At 37.7% G+C, this 22,725-nt stretch overlaps 1 protein-coding gene across 11 annotated transcripts in view; it reads right to left on the minus strand.

Annotated features, from left to right (window-relative positions):
• Positions 1–15,620, minus strand: part of bbx (BBX high mobility group box domain containing) — a 28,484-nt gene extending 12,864 nt beyond the window's left edge. For 3 of the 11 annotated variants that reach the window (XR_013780179.1, XR_013780180.1, XM_079356484.1), the window contains exons 1-8: positions 12,522–12,711; positions 11,138–11,211; positions 4,699–4,870; positions 4,324–4,581; positions 1,957–2,161; positions 1,798–1,865; positions 1,470–1,544; positions 50–130 (exon numbers count right to left, since the gene is read on the minus strand). Coding sequence is in view for 9 of the 11 variants with exons in the window: in XM_079356484.1 (XP_079212610.1) it covers positions 50–130; positions 1,470–1,544; positions 1,798–1,865; positions 1,957–2,161; positions 4,324–4,581; positions 4,699–4,857 (846 nt within the window). In the remaining 2 variants the exon portion in view is untranslated. Of the gene's footprint in view, positions 1–49; positions 131–1,469; positions 1,545–1,797; positions 1,866–1,956; positions 2,162–4,323; positions 4,582–4,698; positions 4,871–11,137; positions 11,212–11,686; positions 12,459–12,521; positions 12,713–15,436 lie in introns of those variants that run through there. The other 8 variants (XM_079356485.1, XM_079356491.1, XM_079356487.1 and 5 more) reach the window with 7 other exon arrangements.
• Between the last annotated feature and the right edge of the window lie 7,105 nt (positions 15,621–22,725).

Genomic DNA, 22,725 nt, shown 5'->3' on the forward strand with positions numbered 1-22,725 from the left:
ATAGATCTTAGTCATTAGTACACATTATGTCATTGAAATACAGTCCTACCTCAACTGGAGGGGAACGGGCAGACTTGACCGTGCTCTCAGTAAGGTCAGCCGCTCTGTTGGGCATCGCCCCAGACATCATCTGCAAATTAAAATAACAAAACAAGACTCAGTTCAGCTCTACATTTAGAATATTAAACCATGTTAAAAAGCAAGATCCCTTTTCCAAATCAAACCCTGCTGTTACAGATATTTGAGTGACAAGTGGAATATGTGACACTTTCACTAATTAAAATGACTATTCTTGATGTCAAGAATCTAACTAAGACACTTTATGATTATTTTTCAGATCTACAGTTGTCCTCAAATTAAAGTTATAAAAAACGTAATCCTAGATATCTAAATCGCAAAGGTAAAATGAGATCACTGACTGGTGTGCCACCGTGAAGTCTAGAGACAACCAAAATCTGCGAGTTCTTTTATCTCTAGTCAAAAATGGCATGTAAAAAGTTCAATTGGGAATTTAAATATATATAAATTACAAAGAAATGTTTAAATGTACTAAAAACAAATTTTGCTTTTATTTTACATCGATACAATTCAACACAATCAAACTGAATTTCTCTCTTGGGGGTTAATATGCAAGCAGAAAGCCTGTCTTTGAAAGTGCACGATGCAGTTTTAGGAGTCAGCAAAAGTAGAAATGAGGCAGAGCAGCTTCTGAAAAATACTTGTGACTGGGTGGAACATAACTGGAGCCACCCAGCCACTCGGTAGTAAACGAGGGGGGAGGATGTGAATTATGGGAGCCCAAGGGGAACGGTGCAGATCGTTAACAGAAAAATCTTGATTTTCATTTCTGAAAGTCTCAATTATCCACACACCTGATTTAATGATCAAATTGATATATCACGCATCTCTATTATTATGACCTAATAAGGGAGCTGTATATCCCAGCAGGCTTTGTGCAATGAATGGGGTGGCAAAACATACATCCATGTCATGTTGACCGCAATGGATGGTGGTGACAGCTTCACTTGCAGTCACAAGGTTGCATGTCTTAGTATTTTGTATGGCTGTATTAGTCGTGCAGATAGGACACCGCCCACTTTTAAAATGAACGAAGTGAATGAAGTGTTAAAAATGCCTCTAATACACCAATATTTCAGGTATATTTGGGCTTTGTTGATGTTATGGACTTTAACAGTTGCATTTGTTGATTTCTGATGTGGGATACATTTCCATAATTTATAATCTCTACCCAGTATGTTGCCATATTAAAGATGTTTTTCACAGATAACTTCTAATTAGTCAGAAAAGAAATTTTGAAAGTAAAAATGTCACATGCACTAAACAGATCTATAGCTAAATGAAGCCATTTTCTTATCACCACTGACATCTTGCTTTACTACACAATGTGAAGTTTCTAGTCTAAAATATACAGAGCATAGGGAGAAAAGAGATATGAGCTCTGAACACACCTCCTCTTCATGCCCCGGATAGGAGTTCCCTTCACTGGCTGTGTCAGGTAAACTAGGTTTAGTGCTGGAAGGAATCTAAATAGATGGACACAATTAAAAGCATTAAGTGGTGAAAAAAAGAATCTGGACAATCAAAATCACAACATAAAAAAACACCAACGTTTTGGTGCTGCAGGTATGACATCACAGATTATATTCTGACGCCACCTACTGGACAGCTGGGGCATAACATTTCATCTCACTGTATACCTGTGTATGGTAAAAATTCAAAAAGAGAACTTGACTTGAATAAGGAAGCACTCACTGGTGGCTTCCAACCGGTACCCACCTCTCTGTTTGTGAGGGCATGTTCACCAGCTAACAGCAGCATGCTAAGGCCTCCCATCTTCGTAGGATCTGTCAAACGATGACAGTAGTTACAACTTTATGACATGTTGATACATCAAAAAAAAAAAAAAAAAAAAAAAAAAGCTGTAGTCGTACACACCTGCCATGGCAAAGTTTAACTGTGGCATGCTGTCCGTTTTGGGCACTTTCTTGGCAGTGGTGGAGTCCTTTGCTGAGTTGGAAGAGAAGGACCAAACTTTTTTGCGGGGATTACTTACTGGCTGACAAGAAGGGCTCTTGACTGGTTTGCTGGTGGTGGGACACCATTTGTAGCCAGGGTTCGCTTTCATAAAGGCATCTTTGTACTGAAACAACAAAATATAGTTTCATCAGGTTACAAATACTTCTTGATTAAAGTGCATCAATGATCATTGTTGTTAATCCCCCAGAAAACATTGATTACAGTCAAAGTAAAGGAAAACAAAGGCATGATCCATCAAGAGTTTAACAAACATAAAGCTGATACTTGACACAAGGACTGTGGGGGTGTGGTTTGAATACATTAGAAACTTTTTAGAAAAAGTTAGAGATATACTGATGAACAAGAAAACACTAAAGGCTTAACTGAGATACAAAACAGGGTTTAGGTTGCAGAGTATCATGTAGTGTGGCACATCATCAGTGACAACAACATCTAACAAGTGTTATTGTTTTCAGTCCTAAGATTCTTCAGAAACAATCTTCTATAAGAGGTAACACTGTGGTAAACACTGGAATGAGAAACTTTCACTTTTTGGTCACACAAAGTTTAAACGTCTTTTTTAAGTATGTATGACATTACTCTCTACTAGTTAAGTTAACACTTTTGAAACAATAACATAACTTCAGTAAAAAACTGACTTGTTTTTGGACAGAGCTTAGTGAGGACTTAACAACATAACTTGAGAATCACTGTACTCCACCCAGCACCAAACAGGAACCAATCAGAACAGTAGAAGCACAGTAGTGAGCAGCAGTGACAGTTAAGATGCAGGAGGAAGAAGATGCTTCGCAAACAGCCAAAAGGCCAGCCTGTTGAATATTATGGCGGACACAACGGCAGCAGACTTCTGTTTCTGCTCCATTGTTTGCCTTTTTTCCCCATCAATTTCAACCAGAAGAAGGATGGGAAATATCTAAATCAGAAATCTAGTTCTAGAGACACCCAGCAAAGCCCCCAGCCCCTGCAAACTCCCACTTTGGTCTTTTTAAAAGCTATAGAGTGTATGCATTGATGTCACTTTTCCAACGGACCACAGCCCATCAGTAAGACAGAGCAGCATTGAGATTCTGCAACATGGCTGCCTTAGGTAGGGGGAATGAGGAGAGGGGGAGTAAAACAGACAAATATCTGCAAAAGTTAAAGGGCATTTGGACTTGAAATAGATCCCTACAGTGTACTGATGTGTGCATGTACCTGGTTTTAAAGCAAAGTAAGTACACAGGAGCACAGTACATAAAGCAGAGCCTGAGACACACAGAAGACAAGTCTGATCAGTTATGGACTTGTAATTAAATAAACTTGGCATAAAGTCAGGCTGTAGGCATCCAGTTGTATCTTCAAATGTCAGTGATCTCATTGCTTCTTTCTTTGCCTCAGCTTCCAGCAGTCAGCAAAGTGATCGCTGTTGTTTGACAAACTGTTGGTGCTTCTTTATTTCTCATGTGACAGCTGCACAGTGCAGCTCTAAAACGTCACAGTGTTTTCACATCACTGATTTCATTAACCCATTCGATTTTCTGGCGCTGTAAAAACTAACTGTGAGAATCAAACTTGTACAGTAACAACAGGCTGGAAAAGATGACTGGTGTGCAGTAAGCTCAGCCGCAGGCCTTCTCTAGTAAGACAGGGTGTCATCAGTAAGGTTCAACAAATCCTACACCGTCCCAACCACCTTCTTTTTGTCCCCTTTATTTAACCAAAACATCCGCGGAAGACTCTCTTTTGTCCCTGTTGCTATTGATAAGCCTCATTTGGAAGCACAATTCAACTGGGGTTTTTTTAAATGTGTATTTCTATTTATTCTTGGCTTATCTATGTAAGCTTGATTATTCATTAGAACTCCAGTATTTATTTTACCTGCTGCACACCACTTTGTCCTAAAGCACCTTTTTCAGTGCTGTCGGGACTGTTTCAGCCTCTGTCTCACTGTGGCTGCTGTACCTTTGTTTTGTTTTGTTACCGTTGTTTCTTTATTTCGGATGTTTTTGCTTTGCTGTGCACTTGATGCCTGCTTGAGATGTCATTTCCTTTGGGACAATAATTAAGTTGATGTTGAAGTTGAAGACTTTTTAAGATTCTATGTCCACACATTAAAACTTAATCGACTGTACCTAGATCCTTGGTCATCATCATTCTTTTGTCTTTTATTGATCTGCTGCAATTGTAGCTCTGAGGCACCAATTGAAGGTTTAACTTGTGCTTATGAAGTGGAGAGTTCAAAACGTTGGCGTTTGAACAGTTGCAAAAGCAAAACAGCAGTCTCACCTCCTTGGCCATGTCAGTGTATTTCTGCTTTTCTTTGGGCTCCAGCACAGCCCACCAGTCAGCCAGGATCTTGGTGGCACCCCTGTTATCCAAGCGAGGGTGTTCCTGCCGCACCAGGGAGCGGTGTCGTTTGCAGAAGAGGAGGAAGGCATTCATTGGCCGCCGTGCACGCTGTTCATTGGAATCCTCCTCCACTTCCTCTGTTGTGCTTCCACGCTGCACCTGCAGGCCCTGCTCCGGGCCACACCGCACTGGCTGCTGATAACATATTCAAATACTGTCAGATTCAATGCAGGATCAAATGGTCTATCCCCATTTCTGGGGTGACCTGACAAACCTGTTTTCATAGAGATGATCACACACCCCGTCACTAACCTTCTCCAGCTCTTCCTCATCCTCTTCTTCTTCCTCCTCAGAGAAATCCAGTGTCTTTTTGGAGAGAAGTGGATGCCACTGCAGGCATTTGCGTTTGGGACGCTTGCCAGTGACCTCGCCTGCTACAGGTGGTTCCTTACCCCTTCCTCCCCCCTTCATGGTACTACCGCACCTAAAAAACAACAGATTTGCCTCAAATAATGCCATATTTAAACCTCAGTTGCATCATGAATATGGTGTTGAATGGAAAATGAAACACATCAGCAGTACTGGCCAAGTACGTTTACGCATACCTGTAATAGTTGGTGTCATGGCTGTGATAATAAGTACTGCTATGTGCATGATTAGTTGAGAGAACTTAATGACTTTAAGAAGATTTGCATAAAAATGTTTTATTTTAAATTATTAGTTATAATACTACTAAGAATAATTAGATAATTTAAATAACCGTCTTTAAACGTCTTGTACCTCTTGTCATTGGTGCTAACTAGACGTATCTACTGTCTTATGTGTGCTGAAATGCTCCCACACTATCCATAAAAAAGGAAGTAGATATAGAAAAACTCCCTGAAATACAGAGAAAACAGGAATGTGTGCTTCAGGAAAAAAAAACAGTATAGTGATTGATGAAGAACAAACCGTGTTGAAAAAAAGTCTTGTGTAAATTAAAAAAAACTAAACAAATCACACCTGAGCTCCCCTTGACTTTCCCTCCAGAAGGTCAGCAAGTGTGTCAAAAATGTCACCGTCTTGACAGGACAACGAGACAGGATGTTTTTAAAAAAGTCTCCCTAGTGCTAGGAAAAGAATATCAAAATGTGTGCAAGATATTGTTGGAAGCAAGAAAGTCTGTGTGACTTTCAAGCAAGCAGACTGTCTTTGTGAACCTTGTAAGGAAAAGTGAAAGAAAATGTCCGTAAGTGTGAAAAGTGAAAGAAAATGTCCACCCTGGACCTTTAAACTTAAAGTGTGTTAAAGACCTTTTCTTTTTGGATTGTGCAATGACCCTACAACCGAACACCAAAGGTACTTATATGCTGCTTTCTAAGGGCGCACTCACATTAGGCAATCTGTACTCGGTCCACGCACGTTTGACTACATAGTGTGCGAGTGCTGAACACAACGGTCCACTTCCTTGGCCCTGGCACATGTGGAAGCGACGGTATGGTTGCTCATGCACGAGCACAAGCATGGATTTGAAATGTGGACATGACGTACAGTTGACAGTTTGCATAATTTGTTTGCATAATTGAGAAATTCAAAAGTGTTATGGGGACGCAGCTGAGCAAAATGACTCATGTAAAGTTAGTTTAGTTGCAGTCATGTTATGTGTGTGTGTGTGTGTGTGTGTGTGTGTGTGGTTGTTCTTTATACTGACTATGAGACTTTCTTCTGAACTAACGGACGCACCATGATACTGTAAAGCCATGCATGAGTTACATGACGGCGTATGTTAAAGACGTAACTGTTCTCGGGGCCTGGTTCAGGACAGAGGGCCTCGTGGGAGTGCACCCTAAAACAAATCATTCACATTTTTGTTCCTCTTAACCCATTAACTTATGTTTATAAATATATAGAGACCTAATTATTTTTTGAATCACGTGACTTTTCCGCTTCATACACAAACTTACACAGAGCCTCATTCGGCTTCATTTATTTTAAATAAACTTGATGATAACAATTCTTAATGCAGACTTAGCAGAGAAAGGGAGAGCTCTCGTTACTAAGCAGCAGAAGGTCATTACAGACTGAAGTGTGTACATGATATAAAACTTTGTTTGATTATGAAGCCTGATGTTTGTCTACAATACTGTGGATTGTCATTAAAAAAAGAGAAGACGTGGCTTCTTTTACTGTGAAAAAAAAAAAAAAACTCACCACGTAGATATCCCAGTAATGAAAGGTCTGTTTGCGCAGCATTACTCTTGAGGGTTACATCTCTCAATCTAATCAATGACAGCATGTGGAGATTATGCATTAGGACGGGATGCTCTGACTTCAAAACTGTCACGTACTGAAGTAGGGGTGTTTGTTCAACACATGTGGCTTAATCATGATTTATCAAAACTAATAAACTATGGTAGATTGACAGCACTCGTTATTTGATCAACAAAAAATTGAACATCATCATGAAAAGCGAACAAACAAGACAGTCCCGAGAGTAGAGCTGGGAATCTTTGGGTGTCTAAATGATGGTTCTCGGGGCACAATTCGATTGTGAATCTATTCTGGATTCTGGATTCATGATGTTAAGTCTATTTTTGAGTAAGTACATACATCAGGATCTACTCCATTCATCTGTGAGACTGGCTGAATTCCTTACTGCTCCATTTGGCATTCTACTGAGTATGGTTAAAAAGCTAGCCTTAGTACCAAGCAGGGAGTGACTGATTGGCCAAAAAAAAAAAAAAAAAGTCATAACAATTTTAAGAAGTTATGAATCTATTTAAATTCTCAGAAGATAAGAATTTACATGGATCATTTTGCAAACAATGAAGAAAACACTCCTGTAGAAAAAAAAAAAAAGAAAGTTCCCATCTTACTATGCAGACAAACATGAAGAGACGATAAAAAGCAACTTCATGTTCATGCATAGTACGCCTTTGAACATCAGCTTCTGTCTAAATTTGGTTAAATTTTACATAAGCAAGGGACCAACTGACTAAATGTATCCCCCCTCTGACCATCTTTTCATTAGCCTTAATCTGCTATGCTAATGTTCTTGTTTAACCTGCCTTGGAGAATCCCACTACTACAAGACCAAGAGTGGCAAGGAACAGAGCTGTGAAGGATACTGATTTATAACTGATGGACTGAGCAAAGACTTTAACACTGAACGACATACCACCAACTATTATTAAAACAGTCTACAAGATTACACAGCTGCCCAGATATATCACAGAGAACAATTGATAACAGAGACTATCAAGTGGTACAGTAAAGTAATACTTCAGAGCTTTTGTAACAAAGCAGCACAGCAGGATTTGGAACATTATTTCTGTAGCACTTTACCCTTCAATCTGTTTGATGATCAACATGATGTTGATTAATATCCTCCAAAGTGTTAGTGGTAGAAGATGAAATGCACTATGGTTAAAATGAATTTAACTAAAAAATATAAATACAATGTTTAAAGAAGTGGGCAAATTCATCCAATTGAAAATAGTTCATTTGTGGTACCGGATGCCTCAACAATTAGTGGAAACTAATATCTACAGACTCTTGCTGGAGATGTGGGGAGACTGGTGCGTCTATCTTTCATATACTTTGGACATGTTCTGCTATTAAAGACTGGTGGAAGAATATCCAACAGGTTATTTACGAAGTACTGAAAAAGAATTTCCAAGTCTCTGCTAAGCTAGCTATCCAGGGCTCGACAACAGAACTTCAAGACTGTGACTTGTCCTCTTTCGAAAAACAATGGATTATTCTGGCTCTCACGACAGCTAAACGAATACTTCTGAGGCACTGGAGGAGGAAACACCCGCCTCCTTCCGAAGAATGGACCACAACTGTGGCTCAATTAGCTGCTTATGAGAGAGTAACATATTCTCTGTTGGACAAACTGGATCAGCACATGTTTACGTGGGGCCCTTTCATTGCTTGGCTATCAGTCCCTGTAACTTAAGAGGTCAGCTTGGTCATTTGATTCATTTTAACATTGGTCGGATCTATTAACCTTGGGGAAACAGTGTGTGAACTATTATCTTTAAAGTCATTGTGATTATTTTGTTTTAATTTTGTTTTCTTTTTCTTCCTGTTTTGTTTAATGTTCTGTTTCAATTTCTCTTTGTTATTACCTGTTTGAAAAGAAATATAAATGTTGAATACAAAAAAAAAAAAAACTAGACCGTGTCACTTATTAGTACCATCAGCTGCTGTTTTGGCACAACGGTTCAAGTGTTCGGAATGACTACAGAGGTGTTTAACAAATATTTGGTTAAAATGGATTCATCAATTAAGAGGTCTACCAGATTAAATAAGATCATGGTAATCCTTGAGTGGAGTTTTGATACGTTTTTACTTCATCATTTTCACACATTCGTGGACTCGTGGCTGGTTTGCACAAAAAACTTTAGATGGCAAAAAACATTCAACTTATTCTGCTTTTCAAAAATGAATGTAAAACAGTCATTCAAGTTCTATTTAACCTTGACTGAATTTATACACATTTATGATGTAAATGATTGACAGCTGAAACAACATTTGTAATAAAAGTGTTTAAATGTGATGTGATGTTTACTTTTATTTTCATTGCACTAAGTGTTCATTTTCATCAAGAGTGTTCATTTCATCAACACAAAATAACAATACATGTTTTTCACATTGCTTAAAGGGTGATGTCGAAGAGCTAAACATGAATCTTTAAGAAACAAAAATGACGAAACGTTTGTTTGCTTTTGGTTACCTAGAAAACAACAAGACTAAAATGTCAGTGACGTGTTGGCAGACATTGAGAATCCATATCCCCCCTCACTTATCACACAGTGAATGCACTCCATTACAAGTAGAAGCTCTGCATTCAAAGTGTAGCAGTTTGAAGGGAACGTATTGACAGTGCAATAATGTTTCCTGTAAGTAGTTTAGGATTAAATTATTTTGACACATTTAATTAATTTGAAGAGAAAAAGCCGCCAAAAGTTGTGAAGTTATAAAGATAAGAATTTCCCTCAGGATTCATAAAGTTCATATCAATCTATGACTTATACATAAGGACTTTTTAAATCAGTAAAACTGGACCTAATTGTTTTGAATTGTCCTGTGAAGAAACTACTTTAGGTGAGTGGGGAGTGAGGAAGGACAAATGTCTTGACAAAGGTTGCCTAACACATATGTTGGGTTTTTTGAGTTAGTCTTTGGACTTTTGTTAAAGATATGTAGTGAAGCAAAACCTTTCAAAAATCTATTTGTCATACACTTTATTTTAATATAATCATTTAAAAACACAATATTTCCCCATCGCAGGAACTTTAAAGCAACAACCTGTTGTCACTTTGAAATGATGTGCCGTTTTGGAATAAAGGGATGAAATTTAAATCCTTTTTTTTGTTACTGATCTAATAATCATTGGCTGCAACCCAAGAGATGTTAGAGCTGAGGGAAGTAAGCAGGATTGAAGAGAATATCACTCTGTTGAGCCCGGTTGAACCTTAAGTCAGAGTTTTGTGTGTCAGAAAGCTGGCTCTTCCTTTACCCGTTTAAATCAACATGGTAACTGACTTTGTTAACCTAGCCTGGTCAGGATCAGATTATGATCAGAGTTTCTGCTTCAAACCGGCTGAAAGTATGACCTGACGATGTTCTCTGGGGGCCATTTGGGTCTTTAGCTGAGACAATGTGCATCGAAACATCTGGAACTGTAATGTCACTTAAATAAAGCCTCAGACTTACAGCAGCTTAAACTGAAACTGTGAGACCAACTTTTAGGAACCTCTCTTGAGTCCAAATGTCTTTCATTTAAGCTGAAATTCTTTTTAATTTTTTTTTTTAACCATTTCCACTTCTAAAGACAGCCATGTTACAGTCTGTCAGACAATGAGAAAGAAATGCATGCTCTTTATTGCTCAGTCGACAGCTTCATCGGGCAGCTGCAGACGTGCAATGACTGAAACATATTCTATGCCACCTCAAATGTATAAAACATAGTAACCTTTGACCTTGTAGACCCAGGATTTGCTGGTCTACCTTACTTTGTTGGTTCTGCTGTGTGACTGGTGTTTGAACACAGTCAGTACAGGGCAACTCATCCTTTTTCACGAGCACTCTGGTTAACTTTGAAATATTTGAATGGGTTGCCCCTGTCCCCCCTTGATTCAAATGAAGTTAGTACAGCACATTTTGCAGCTGCCGGCTGAGGAAACCTTTCAGAAAAATGTCACTTGTTTGTACCAATAAGTCATTAAGAGCCCAAAATGTTTAAGGCTAAAAATGAGTCATATTTTACAAGAATGTCCACATAGAAGTGAATAAACAAGATCATATCTTGTCTTTTTTTAATCTTTTACAAGTGATTATGTTTTTATATAGGCTCAACCATACTGAACCTGTTCATAGCTCTTTAATAATGCATGTGTACTTGCAGATTTACATATCATAAAAGTCTGCATGGATTATGAGCCATATGTATTGATTATAAGCTATTCAGTAAAACAATGACAAAATGTTAATGAGTCAAGAAATATAAATCTTCAAACATAATGCAATAACTGTGGTCACTGTTAAAAAGGTGAACATGGTTTAGAAAATGAATACAACCTGATTGTTTTTAATCAAGCATAATAGAATATTATGATGTATTTTTTTTGTTTTAACATGTTTGCATTTGCTCTGGATGTCTACCAAAAATGACACCAATTAAATGATCTATCAGTGATAAGCTTATTGACTACTCTTAATACAGGTACTTATTATATGTCAAGTGGGAAACAGATATACTTACTGAAGAAAAAACTATGGAAATGCTGTATGAGTGATGAAGATGAATCTGCCACAGCCTCATGCAATGACGATGACCTATAAAATACAAGACACCGCTCTCAGTCATGCGTTAGGCTGTCATCGCTGCAACAATTTTCCAACAAACATGAGCTCGACGGCAAGAAAAAATGTACACAAAGCAACTTTAATACAACATTAGAGAGGGACAGTGCATGGCACAAGAAGACCTTAACAACATCGTCATTTTGTCAAATGTGATTACCGATCACTTCAATCATGCAGTCGATCCGCCCTTGTGGACAAAACCAAAACATGTAGGCCGAAACCCTGCGAGTGGTGGATGCATGTCATACAGAATAATTTTGCCAAAATGAGGCAGGCACAGTTTCACTGAGGAGCTCTGCTGCTGTTCACAGGTAAAACTGCTGATGCCCGATCGGACTGTCTTGGGAGTGAAGTCTTGAAGCTACAGTAGTGACAGTCTCTAACAATACGAGATTTACAAGCTATGCGAATAAACGATCCGTCTTCCTACATAATGTAATCCTACCTCCACCGTTAAGCACACATATTCGTTTCCGTGCAAAATGTCGATCTCTGCTCAGACAAGACAGAGAAGCCGAATGAGAGTCCATCTTGCTTTGGTTTGGAGGAGAAAAGCCAAGTACAGTACAGTATGGGGAATAATTCACTCCTGTCAAACTCTCCGATGACAATGTCGTCGAAATGTCTCCCACTCCGAAGACAAAAACATCCACAGTGATTAATTAAACTGGGGATTTTCTGTCTAGGCACATGCATCTGTGGATAATGTTTTGCTGGGCAGTAGCTCCATTTTCTAGCACTGTTACTAGGAATAAAAGTAGCTAGTTAGCCTGCTAGCTGTAAAGCCTGCTAACTGGACGTGTCACGGCTATAACATGCAATGATTTTTAAACGAGGTAAAAAAGCTTCGTGACGAGCTGCTGACCAAACGTAAACAGTAAACAGTGATTAAAACACTTGGCAGTGCTGTTGCAACTCTGCTATTTCATACAACGCAGGTCTGTGCATTTGATGCGGAGAGGAAGAGAGTGTCATAGCTCCTCACTGAGGAACATTTATTTTACACGGAGATATCTAACAGAGGGAGGAAATGTTTCAGCCACACAGTAACCGTGACAACAACGGTGTGTCTCAGACACGGGTTACCGATGAAATGTCGGTGGTAAAGTAACACATTCAAAGAGAGTAGCCATCAGGCGGACATCATGTCCCAAGCAGCGATATTAACAATTTTTCAGTGACTGACTGAGAGGTTGAAAAAATAGAGAGCGAGTTTTCACGGAAAATCAATGAAAGCACATGTTCTCTGTCATCATCGTCTCCTGTGTGTCCACACATACCTCCGATGTTCTGTTCAGGTGCCGGGTGGGCCCTCTCATCATCGGTGCCGTCCACCTTTTTAACTTATTGACACATCATAACAGTTCAGCACTGGCTGTACCAAACACTGCTGCGTTAAGTTAGATAAAAGAGACACGCGCAAACCGGAAGCAGAACCATTTGTCACAAAAAAAACCCAACAACATAGTTTTGGTGTAGCTCTATTTTTGTGACAGTTTTTAATCAGGGAAATGTGAGTTTATCTGAGTAAACAGTTGGGAATCATTGCGCCATGCACAAGACAAAACAACAGTTTTACATTGCAGTGGTCTAATTGTCCAAAGTTGAAAGTTATGCAAAAAGGTAAAGAATAACATTTGAAATAAGTCAAAGATCAAGAATTAGGTTGAGCTCAGTGTCTAGTATAAACCAGACATATGAAACATAAGATTAAGAAGATTCTTTTTAACTTATTCTGATCATCAAACTAAAGTTAAAATAAACTTTTTGATTGTTTTTTTGTTCCTTGTGCCTCTTCAATTTATTATTTAGGATTGTTCTCCCAATATGTCCATTACTGACACTAAAAGGCTCATACAGCTACTACTACTTATACTACTAATTATACTATTACTACGACTAATAATTATTATTATATTGTTATCATCATATATAAATAACCTGCACGCTTAAATCGGTATAAACAAATTTTATCGCAGAGATGCGCCAATATTCCAGTCAAATCAAATATCATTTTATGAGTATTTTTTCTTTCTGTCTGTCACCAGCAGAGTGTTTTGACTTACTGTCACAGTGTCAGTCTGTGATGAACGCACATGTGCAATTACTGTCCAGTTAAGTGACAATCTTTTCACTATTAAATCTTTCCCACAAGTGTTTGATGATAACTGCATTTATGGAAACAGAATGAATGTGAATATTTACCTCTTTCCATCTCAACTAATCGAAGCTATATCTATGATCAACATTCTCATATCATTCCAGCCCTGATAATAATAATAATAATAATAATAAAATAATAATAATAATGAAACTTCACAATAATAATCACAAATTGAACATTCTGAAGTATTTTCAATATTAAACCCTCTTTGATTATACAAGGAAAATCAATAACCAACTCAGATACAATGGTTATTATACATTGATTATATTAATTAGTAAATTATGCGGTCCAGAGCCATTTACCAAAATGAAATGAAAATGAAATAAGGAGGATATGCATCCCACACAGAAAAAGCAAGAAAAGACATGATGTCTCATCTTTTTTGCATGTAAGTGTAATGCTTCAACAACAGTGCAATCCAAAGCTCCAATGATTGCAGTCTAGTCCTGATGCCCTTATATTCTGCTGCCTCTTCAGCTGTGTATAAATATAGAGGCTATGTGAATGAAATGTTAGTATCGCCTTAAGTGCAAAAAGTGCTCTGTGTAGTCCGGACTGGAAAGGCAAGCTCATGTATACCTACCATTTTTTATTGCGTATTTCAAATGTAACTTTCATTATGAAGGAGAGAAAAGTTTGAGTGCCCAAAATAACACCATCTGGCTCAGCTCTTATTATATCGTGCCGAGGATGTAACATTTTGAATAAGTCTCCAAAACACGTTTATAATTATCCAATCTCTGTTATATTAAAGGGAGAGTCTGTAATTTTCGAAAATTTGCTTGATTTTGAAAGTAGCATTCCCTCTGTCCCAAGAGATAATTTTTCCAACAATTAATCTTGCAATTCATTTTTCAGTTACCTCAGCTCATGCTTTAAGTGTAGACTCGTGCATGCATGGGGTAGAGAAGGAGCAGGGAGACAGGGAGGCATGATTGGTTCATCAAATTGGTACCTCATGGCAAACAGTGGTCAAAGTTTTTATGTGATTTTAACTGCTTTCTTCTTTTCTTTTTCTGAGCACACGAGTTATTAATGTCTGAGAGAATTTCTACCAAAATCTTAAAAATTGCATCTAGAGAAAATGAACCATACTACCAAAATGTATCAAAGCTTTAAAAAATGTTTTGATCTTGAGCACTCTCTCAACTCCACAAATACATAGAAATATTTCAATAACAAACCGATGCAAATGATTTTGAGTTATTCAGTGCAGGAGTTTGCTTGCCTGCATTTTTTGGTAACCATAAACAAAAAAATAACGCAAAATTAGGTTGTCTAAATTCTATGTTTATACAATGGAGCTTCAAACAGGTATTCCGTTTGATTTTACTGAAACTGTATCCACATTTTAAATATGGTATAGTGAAAGCACTTTATTTACATGACAAGACTAGAAATGTATGTGTCAAATTGTGTTAAATTTCCACTTTCGATACTGTTGTGTGATATACCATGTCACAAAATCTGCATCCAGCATCAGTTGAGTTCAATCTTATTTTTATAGGTAACCGGAAGTGAGCTGTGTTATAGTGTTACATTTGACACTGGTACAGAAACGCAGCACTTCACTTGATGATGAATGTTACTGTCACCGAAGGCGACACATTAAACCACTTCACCCAACTAAAAACTAACAGCACGGTGCTTTGATCCTGGCCGAAATACAGACTTTTTCAGTCATATAATGCATTAAAAATCACTTTCGTTTTCATCGAGGTGGGAGAAAATTCTCCTCTCAGTTATATCCCTCCCCTCCCCCGGTTTGCAAAGTGCTCAGAGCCTGAGTGGCCTGTATACTCGCTAACAACATCTCTGACCAAACTTTGTCTCTCAGCTCTTTGTAGTTGTCAAAGGTCATCGAGAAGGTAGGGGCTACATCAGGAAAACCCGATAAGGACTTACAAAACGCCGTTTATAATCTATCAGTGGAGTGAGTACTTGTTAAAAGCTTCCTGGGTGTTTGTGCGCGTGATAATTGATACACCATGTTAGAAAAACGAGTATCGATAGTTCAGCAGCACATACCTTTAAGTGACAGTGGAGATAACCAGAGGCTCTCTGCCTCAATCTTCTAAAAAAAACAACGCTTTAGCTGTAAAATTATCAACAGTTTAGCAGTATACAATCCACACAGAAAACATCCACCCCGGCATGCAATGCCGCATGTGAATGGGCAATTCATTTGATGGACATTTAGAGTCCACCAATGAGGAGCAACCTTATATTCCAGTGTTTCGAGATTAGTGTAACGTCCTCAAATATAATGTCCAGTACACGTGTTGAAAATGTAATGCTAAACAACAAGTCAGTGCCGAAAAAATAAGTGAGTGTGTTAATGTGTGTGAGCTGATTTAAACCACTGGCATGGGGGAATGTCGTAGTGTATTTTTAATCCCCCAAAGAATGCTACATTAGCCTGTGTAATATGTGGAACACAAAAGTTTGTTATAAGTAAAGGGGACTTTTAAATTAACAACTGCCGTTGATGTTTTTTTTCTTATTTTGTATTAAACCATGCAAATGATACCAGACCTTTCTCACCATGGCCTCTTAATAAAGGCTGTCTTCATTATCCCTGAGAGATTTGGCTTGCAAGAAAATACAGCAAGAAAGATATTTGAAAGTGTGCCAAATAGTCGACATAAACATATACAGCAATATCAATCAGTGTTATTTTAAATTCGTTTTTATCACCTTTTTAACACAATAAATACAGTTTAAGGTTTGATTGAAGCTAGAATCGTTTTTTATTGCCAAGTAGCCCCCATTTACATACATTTATACCAGGAATTTGCCTTGGTGTGTTGGTGCAAACAGTTAACATGGGAAATAATTCTAAAATAACAAATACTTTATTTAAATCAAACATAAGAAGCAACTATCATAATATAAAATAGAACTTAAAAAAAAAAAACTTGAAAAAGCAAGAATTTACCATGAAGTTAATGAAATAACCGTAAAGGATTGCACTTCGTTTTGCTGTTGTCTGATTTCTCTACTGTTGTTCTTTTGCACTCCTTTTGTTCTTCTGTCAGTTAAGGACCATTACTAGTTCACACAGGAGTCTAAGCAACATTTATAATAATGCTCCACACTTTTTTGTTTTCTTCTGTTTTTCAACAAGTGAAAGTGTACATAGTGTATATTTAGTGTATATTCTTAGTATTGTTATTGAATTACTATTGTATGTTTCTTATATTTAATTCCTGTAAATATGCTTATTTTTAACTTTTTGCTGACTCTTTTCCTCTTTATTGAGCTGCTGTGACAACCAATTTTCGCCAAATGGGTGATCAATAATATGTATCTTGATTTATCTTAAAAACTAATGTTACCAGCTGAACGAAGCTTAAGGCAAGCCTGAGCCACCCAAACTATCAATTTTATCAAAAAGGAAAGTTTTAAGTCTACTTTTAAAGTCAATGGTAAATGAGCTTATATAGCACGTTTCTGGTCTTCTGACTACTCAAAGCACTTTTACACCACATGTCACACCTACCCATTCACACACTGATGGCAGAGGTTGCTAGGTAGTGAGACCATCAGGAGTAACTCATCAAATTCATACACATTCATATTCCGCTGACAAAGCAGTGTGAGCATTTCAGGTTTAAGTGTCCAAGTACCCACACGTAGGATGTGATGCTGCAGGAGCTGGGGATTGAATCCCAAACCTTCTGGTGTCATGGTTTAGTTTTGAATTTCTGAGTTTTGATTTCTTGTCTTGTTTTAGATCTCAGTTCCCCAGTGTGTTTCCCTTTGTGTTAGTGTTTGCTAGTTTCTAGTCTTCAGTGTTTCCTGTGTCACTTTGTATCCTTGTGTCCTTCTATGTTGTCTGTAATATTGTTTCCTATTTTACTTGTGTTTCCTAGTTTGGTGTTTAGTTTTTCTTAGTTTAGTCTTAAGTGTTTCCTTTTTTATTTTTGTAATATCTTGTTTAGGTTGTGTTTTAGTGTTTGTGTTTTACTTTGTTGTTTTCCTCAGTGTTTCTGTTCTTGTGTTCTTTGCTCCTTGTGTGTTTCCGTCCTGTCTGATTGCCCTGATTATCCTCACCTGTGTAACCAGTCTCACCTGTGTCTGATTACCCCTGTGTCTTTTTAGTTTCTGTGTCTATTCCGCTCTGCGTCAGTACATTGTTTTTCGGTTCCTGTCTCAAGTACCCCAAAGACATATACACTAGACGCCTCACCGACTGGCCGGAGCATATGTCCGCCATCTTGCAAGGGTAATTTGTTCAGACTTCAGCAACGATGCCACATCACTGCTCTGCTTGGTGTTGTCAAAACTGACAAAATAATGACAATGACTGAATGGACTTACCTTCCACAGGTAGGAACATTTTTTTGTTTTTGTTGTATTTAGCTCAAATAACATTAGCCTGCTGTTGATCTTTCCTCAGCTCCAGCAGCAGAAGAATCTGAAGACCTCCCATACCCGTTCGTCAAGATCCCTGCTCTTGTGTGTGACCACAATTATTTGCCCACACGTTTTGGTGGCCTTGTGGACAATGCTCTGACGTACTTTGAGACAGGATGCTGTCTCGTGGTGTGTGCCGTGGTAGCCTGGTGATAGGTGCTGCACCTGCATCTTTTGATAAGACCTATAGAATAGAGGAGGCCTCATGATTCCTTCTGAGGAGGAATATGATAACTATGTAATATAATAGATGAATAAGTATGTAAAGAGGAATATGTAGCAATAAAACAATATATGTAATATAATGGGTAAATATGATATTGTGTAAATATCTACGTGCCGTATCGTACATAAATGTCACATTGTATGTAAATAAACTCTTTTGCATATTTTTGTTGTTGGCTACATCATATTGCTGCTCAAAAAGGAAAGTACAGCAGTCCCAATATCTAACTTCTTCCAATACTTTCTATAGATATGCTACATCCATATTTATAAATAGATTAAAAATGAATGCAATGATTCTTCACAGTCACGTAAAAGTATATTTTCGTGGTTTTCTTTAGAAAACACATCGCTGTCGCATTGACTTGTTTAGGTTGACAGGGCAGACTTGACCCTCACAATATGGTGGCTGCTTTGACATATCGAAGCAGTGGACGGACACAGGCTTCGCAGCGTCTGGTGTATATGCCTAAGATGTACCCTGTCTCCTGTTGGATTGTTTGGATATTTCCTCTTCCTTGTTTTAGATTTAGTTTTTTGTTTTTTTTGTTTTGCATTCTGCCTTTTTAGTTTGAACATTTTTGTCTCCCTGCTCCCTCTCTTTTTAGTTTGAACAGGATTTTTAAAAAATATTTCTGTACTTGGGTCCTGCTCCCGTTTTTCAAGATGACAACGCTACCAACTGAGCAACAGCCACAACATGAAAAGGTGTGTGCCTCCAAGACCCTGACTGGTGTGATTCTAAAGGAGAGGGTCCTGATAACTGAAGGCTCTGCCTCTCGTAGTTTAAAAGCACACAGTGAGTCGTGGACTTTTTTTAAATTTTTCGTCTGTACTGCTGTAATGCTTTCAGACACTCTATTTTTTGTATGTACAGGTACCTAATTACAGATTTTCTCTATCACAGCATTGTGGACCATCTGAAAAGTCTTTAGAGACTTTTAGATACAAGAAATGGTATCTAATGATCCAGCCTTGAAAACAAATACCATTTTTCTTGCACAAATCCGCAGGGCAGGCTCAGCAGAGACTTAAAACTCGAAATAATGTATTTCATGTTTTCTGCAATCTAAAATGGCTATGTAAACAGTCTACAATTAAAGTTTACAAAGTTTCAGCAGGGCCATTTCACACATATTAACCATAAGTAGATCAGTGATAATCTTTGTTAAATTAAGAAATAGCTTCCATAACAAATGTAAACACTCGCAAATCAGGATCTGATCAAAAGAAGCTCAAGGTCTTTTTGCTTTTGTCTACAAAATTCTTAAGTCAACAAATTACAACTCTGTAATAGATCTTGTGATGCCATGTCCAAACTGAAGGCAGAACAATAGTTTGCTTTTATTTTTTTGGCTCTTAAGTTAACTCTCTGTGGGGTCTGCATCCAGATAAGTTAATGTTTTAATGAGAGTTATGGAAAGTAAGGACTGATTGATAAACCTGCATTTTACAAAGTTTCCACAAGAAGAGGCGTCACTGACATTTGGAGTAGATGTTTAACTTCGATTGTTTGAAGTTTCTTATCCATCATGGTGCCGAGGTAGTAGTACATTTCAACACTTACAGTGGACACAGTTTTGGGAAGATCAGGAATCCTCTTCCTTAAGAGCCCATCTTTCCTGATAAACAATCATGTTTACTTTATTTTTAAGGAACATTCTTTAGGTAACACATCAGTCTCAAACATTGTGCCAAAAAAAAGACATTTTGTGCAAGGCTAATTAATAAATATCAGCCAGTAGAGGGCGATGTTTTCTTGCTAGTGGAGCAAAACTATCTGTGCCTTAACCTTATCTATCTATCCTTAAAAAATGGTTGAAGTTTTTAATTTGTATAGGGTTTTACTGTTCAGTGAACTTTGAGGTTATGATCCTTTAATTTCCTCTAATTTATACATATATATTGTAATTACACAACCTTCACACGCTGTTTTCCTGGAGATTCGTTATACATTCAATAACGATTTCCTGAAGGTTTTTGGAAAAAGTCTCAACATAACCTTTAGAAAACTTTAGGAAACGGGTTAAAGGTTCTCTGAAGTTTATGTTTTTAATCTCTAAAGATCTTTTGAGAAAATATTTCTTGAAGGTTCTCTGGAGTTCCTTTAAAATATTATGCCTTTTGAGACAAGAGAGGGAAATGTTCCACAGAAGCTCTTACGCCTCCCCTGTACATTATGAGAATATTCCTTGTTTTATAGGGTGGCTGTAAAAAAATATCTTAAACTTAACCTTTAGAGTTAAATGCCTTGATAGTCTTCTTGTCTTGTCTCTTTCCTAATTTCAACTGCCTTTAAAATAATGCAGCCAAAGGGGAAGTTATCTTACAATCGATTGGCTGGATATACTGCCTCACTAATTGGCTATATGAAGCTGAAGAGAAAGAAACAGAACTGTTTTCAGCAGGCATTCAGTAGCCTTGACTAAGCCACTGTAATTGTCCTCAGCTACATTTTTCTAATAGTCCTTTAACAATAAAGCCTTCAATGATATTAAATTATGACCTTTGTAAATGGTGGCCGCGGTCAGCAGCCACAGATGAATTACATATGACTGTATTAGCCTAAATGTATTGCCTATAGGCCTACTCTGATGCAACATTTAAAATCGGTGTACTGTGCTTTGTCAATGCAAAAAGCAGAAGAAACCCACAGTAACATTCCTATTTCTGGAACTTGATTAAAGTCATTAATCAAAGTCATTTGCATTTTTTATTTAAATTGGGCCCGTCCACCTGGGCTCAGTGCCTTCAGAAGAGCATACTCAATAGTACGTAGTAGCCTTGTGTACATTTACTGCTTCTCAAGGCTATACACTGCAAGCTGCCTCATGCAAGCACAAGCTAACTGCTGGTGTCTTGCGTGTGTTTGGCACCAGCCTGTCCAAGAGAAAGCAGGACAACTCAACACCCGCAGGCGAAAGTCAACACAAAATTCCCCCTCTTTGAAATGAGCTTTAGCCGTTTAGCACTCCCAGAATGATTATTATTATTGGCGCTATGTTCACGTCCATCATATTTGCTGGTTTGAAACATCAACCATGGCTGGGAGACAAGCATGCTCCTAAACCTAAAATGTCTCACGTCTCACACACAATAGTCCAAACGGTCATTTGTTGCCAGGATCACCAACCTGCACCTGCACTAAATAAACAGAACTGCTGCCTTTGAGAGTTAGGAATCTTTTTCTTTCTTTTCAAGGTCACCACCACATGTATGGAGGCCCGAAGGCTAAGTGATGATTGAGCTACATTACTTTTGTATAAGTCAATGCGCCTCATTTTTTCCCCCCAGGAAACAGCTACTGACTCTGCCTTAATTATGTGGCCTATATTATGTAAACGTATACATGGATGTCATATTGTACTTAAACACTTACCCACAGTAAGAGTCAAATAAACTTGGCTATTTGACATGAAAAACGCACAAGATTATCTAAAAGTATTACCCCTTTTCATTTCATTTTGAAAAGCAGTTTTCTGTAATAATTACATATACACACAGAGCAATTCTTAGTGAATTAAAGCAAACCAGATGTGCCAATATGATGTAATGCAATCAAACAACTTTTATTATTCTCTGTTTTCATAATGGAGGAAAACTCCCTGAAAGTCAGTGTTAACAAGTACATGTTCTGTCTGAAAGAAATAACAGCAGACAACAACAAAACTATATGTAACAGGTGAACCACGAAGCCATGATGAAGCCATAAACTAAGAATTGCATAAAAGCAGCAAAATCATAAGCAGAGTGAAGGTCAGAACTGCTCTTTGAATTAGAAAACAAAGTCACTGGGATGCAGAAGGCCAAAATAGGCAACCAAGGTTCAAGTTCGATGTGTGGCTACTGTCCCCAATGTCATTTCTCACACTCTCTCACCAGTGAGAGATTGTGAAAAAATAGAAACAAAGCTCTTTATTTTAAATAGTCAACTGAATTTTTAATCCCTTTGACTCTCAAATTATTTTACTTTTAGAGATAAAAAAAAATCGATTTCATTTTTTATTTTCTCTTTTTTTATGTCCTCACACAAATGTGCACTTAACTTCTACAATCTAAACTAAAGTTAAAACATTAGCTTCATTTTAACCACTACCTGCTGATTACTCTTAAATGGAAGCCCTGTGACCGTCATACCATCAACACGTACATGACTCAGATGTGATAATTGGCCAAAAACAGCCATGATGTACAACACATTGCAGAAAGAATGAGTTGAAGGTCAAAATAAGTGATTCTCCAGCAAGTGAAGCAGAGAAATGCAACATAAATAGATCCATTTAAGACTGTTAGAGCAACGTCATGCTTCATTTATGACTTACTGCTGAATACAGTACATGACTTGAACTGGACAAATGGAAAAACAACTTTATAACAGACAAAGTCAAAAGGCATCATGGAGAAAAACACTTTCACCTGAAGAAGCTTGGATACATGTTTGGAGTCATATTATTGTAGTTAAAAAATTACAGGATTGCTGCAATGCTGGGATATTACTAGATTAGTTATAACAAAACTATCACAAAATAGCAATATACTTTTTTTGTCACAGCCTAAAAGTTATCACGTGTGACATGGTAACTTAAATTGTTATAACACAAAACATCACATTATAGAATCAGAAGTTTTATGCTATAAAGGTCACTGACATGGTGTGCAGGGGCCTAGTCTCA

The sequence above is a fragment of the Symphodus melops genome (genome assembly GCF_947650265.1).
Source record: "Symphodus melops genome assembly, chromosome: 11".
NCBI classification, from domain to species: Eukaryota; Metazoa; Chordata; class Actinopteri; order Labriformes; family Labridae; genus Symphodus; species Symphodus melops.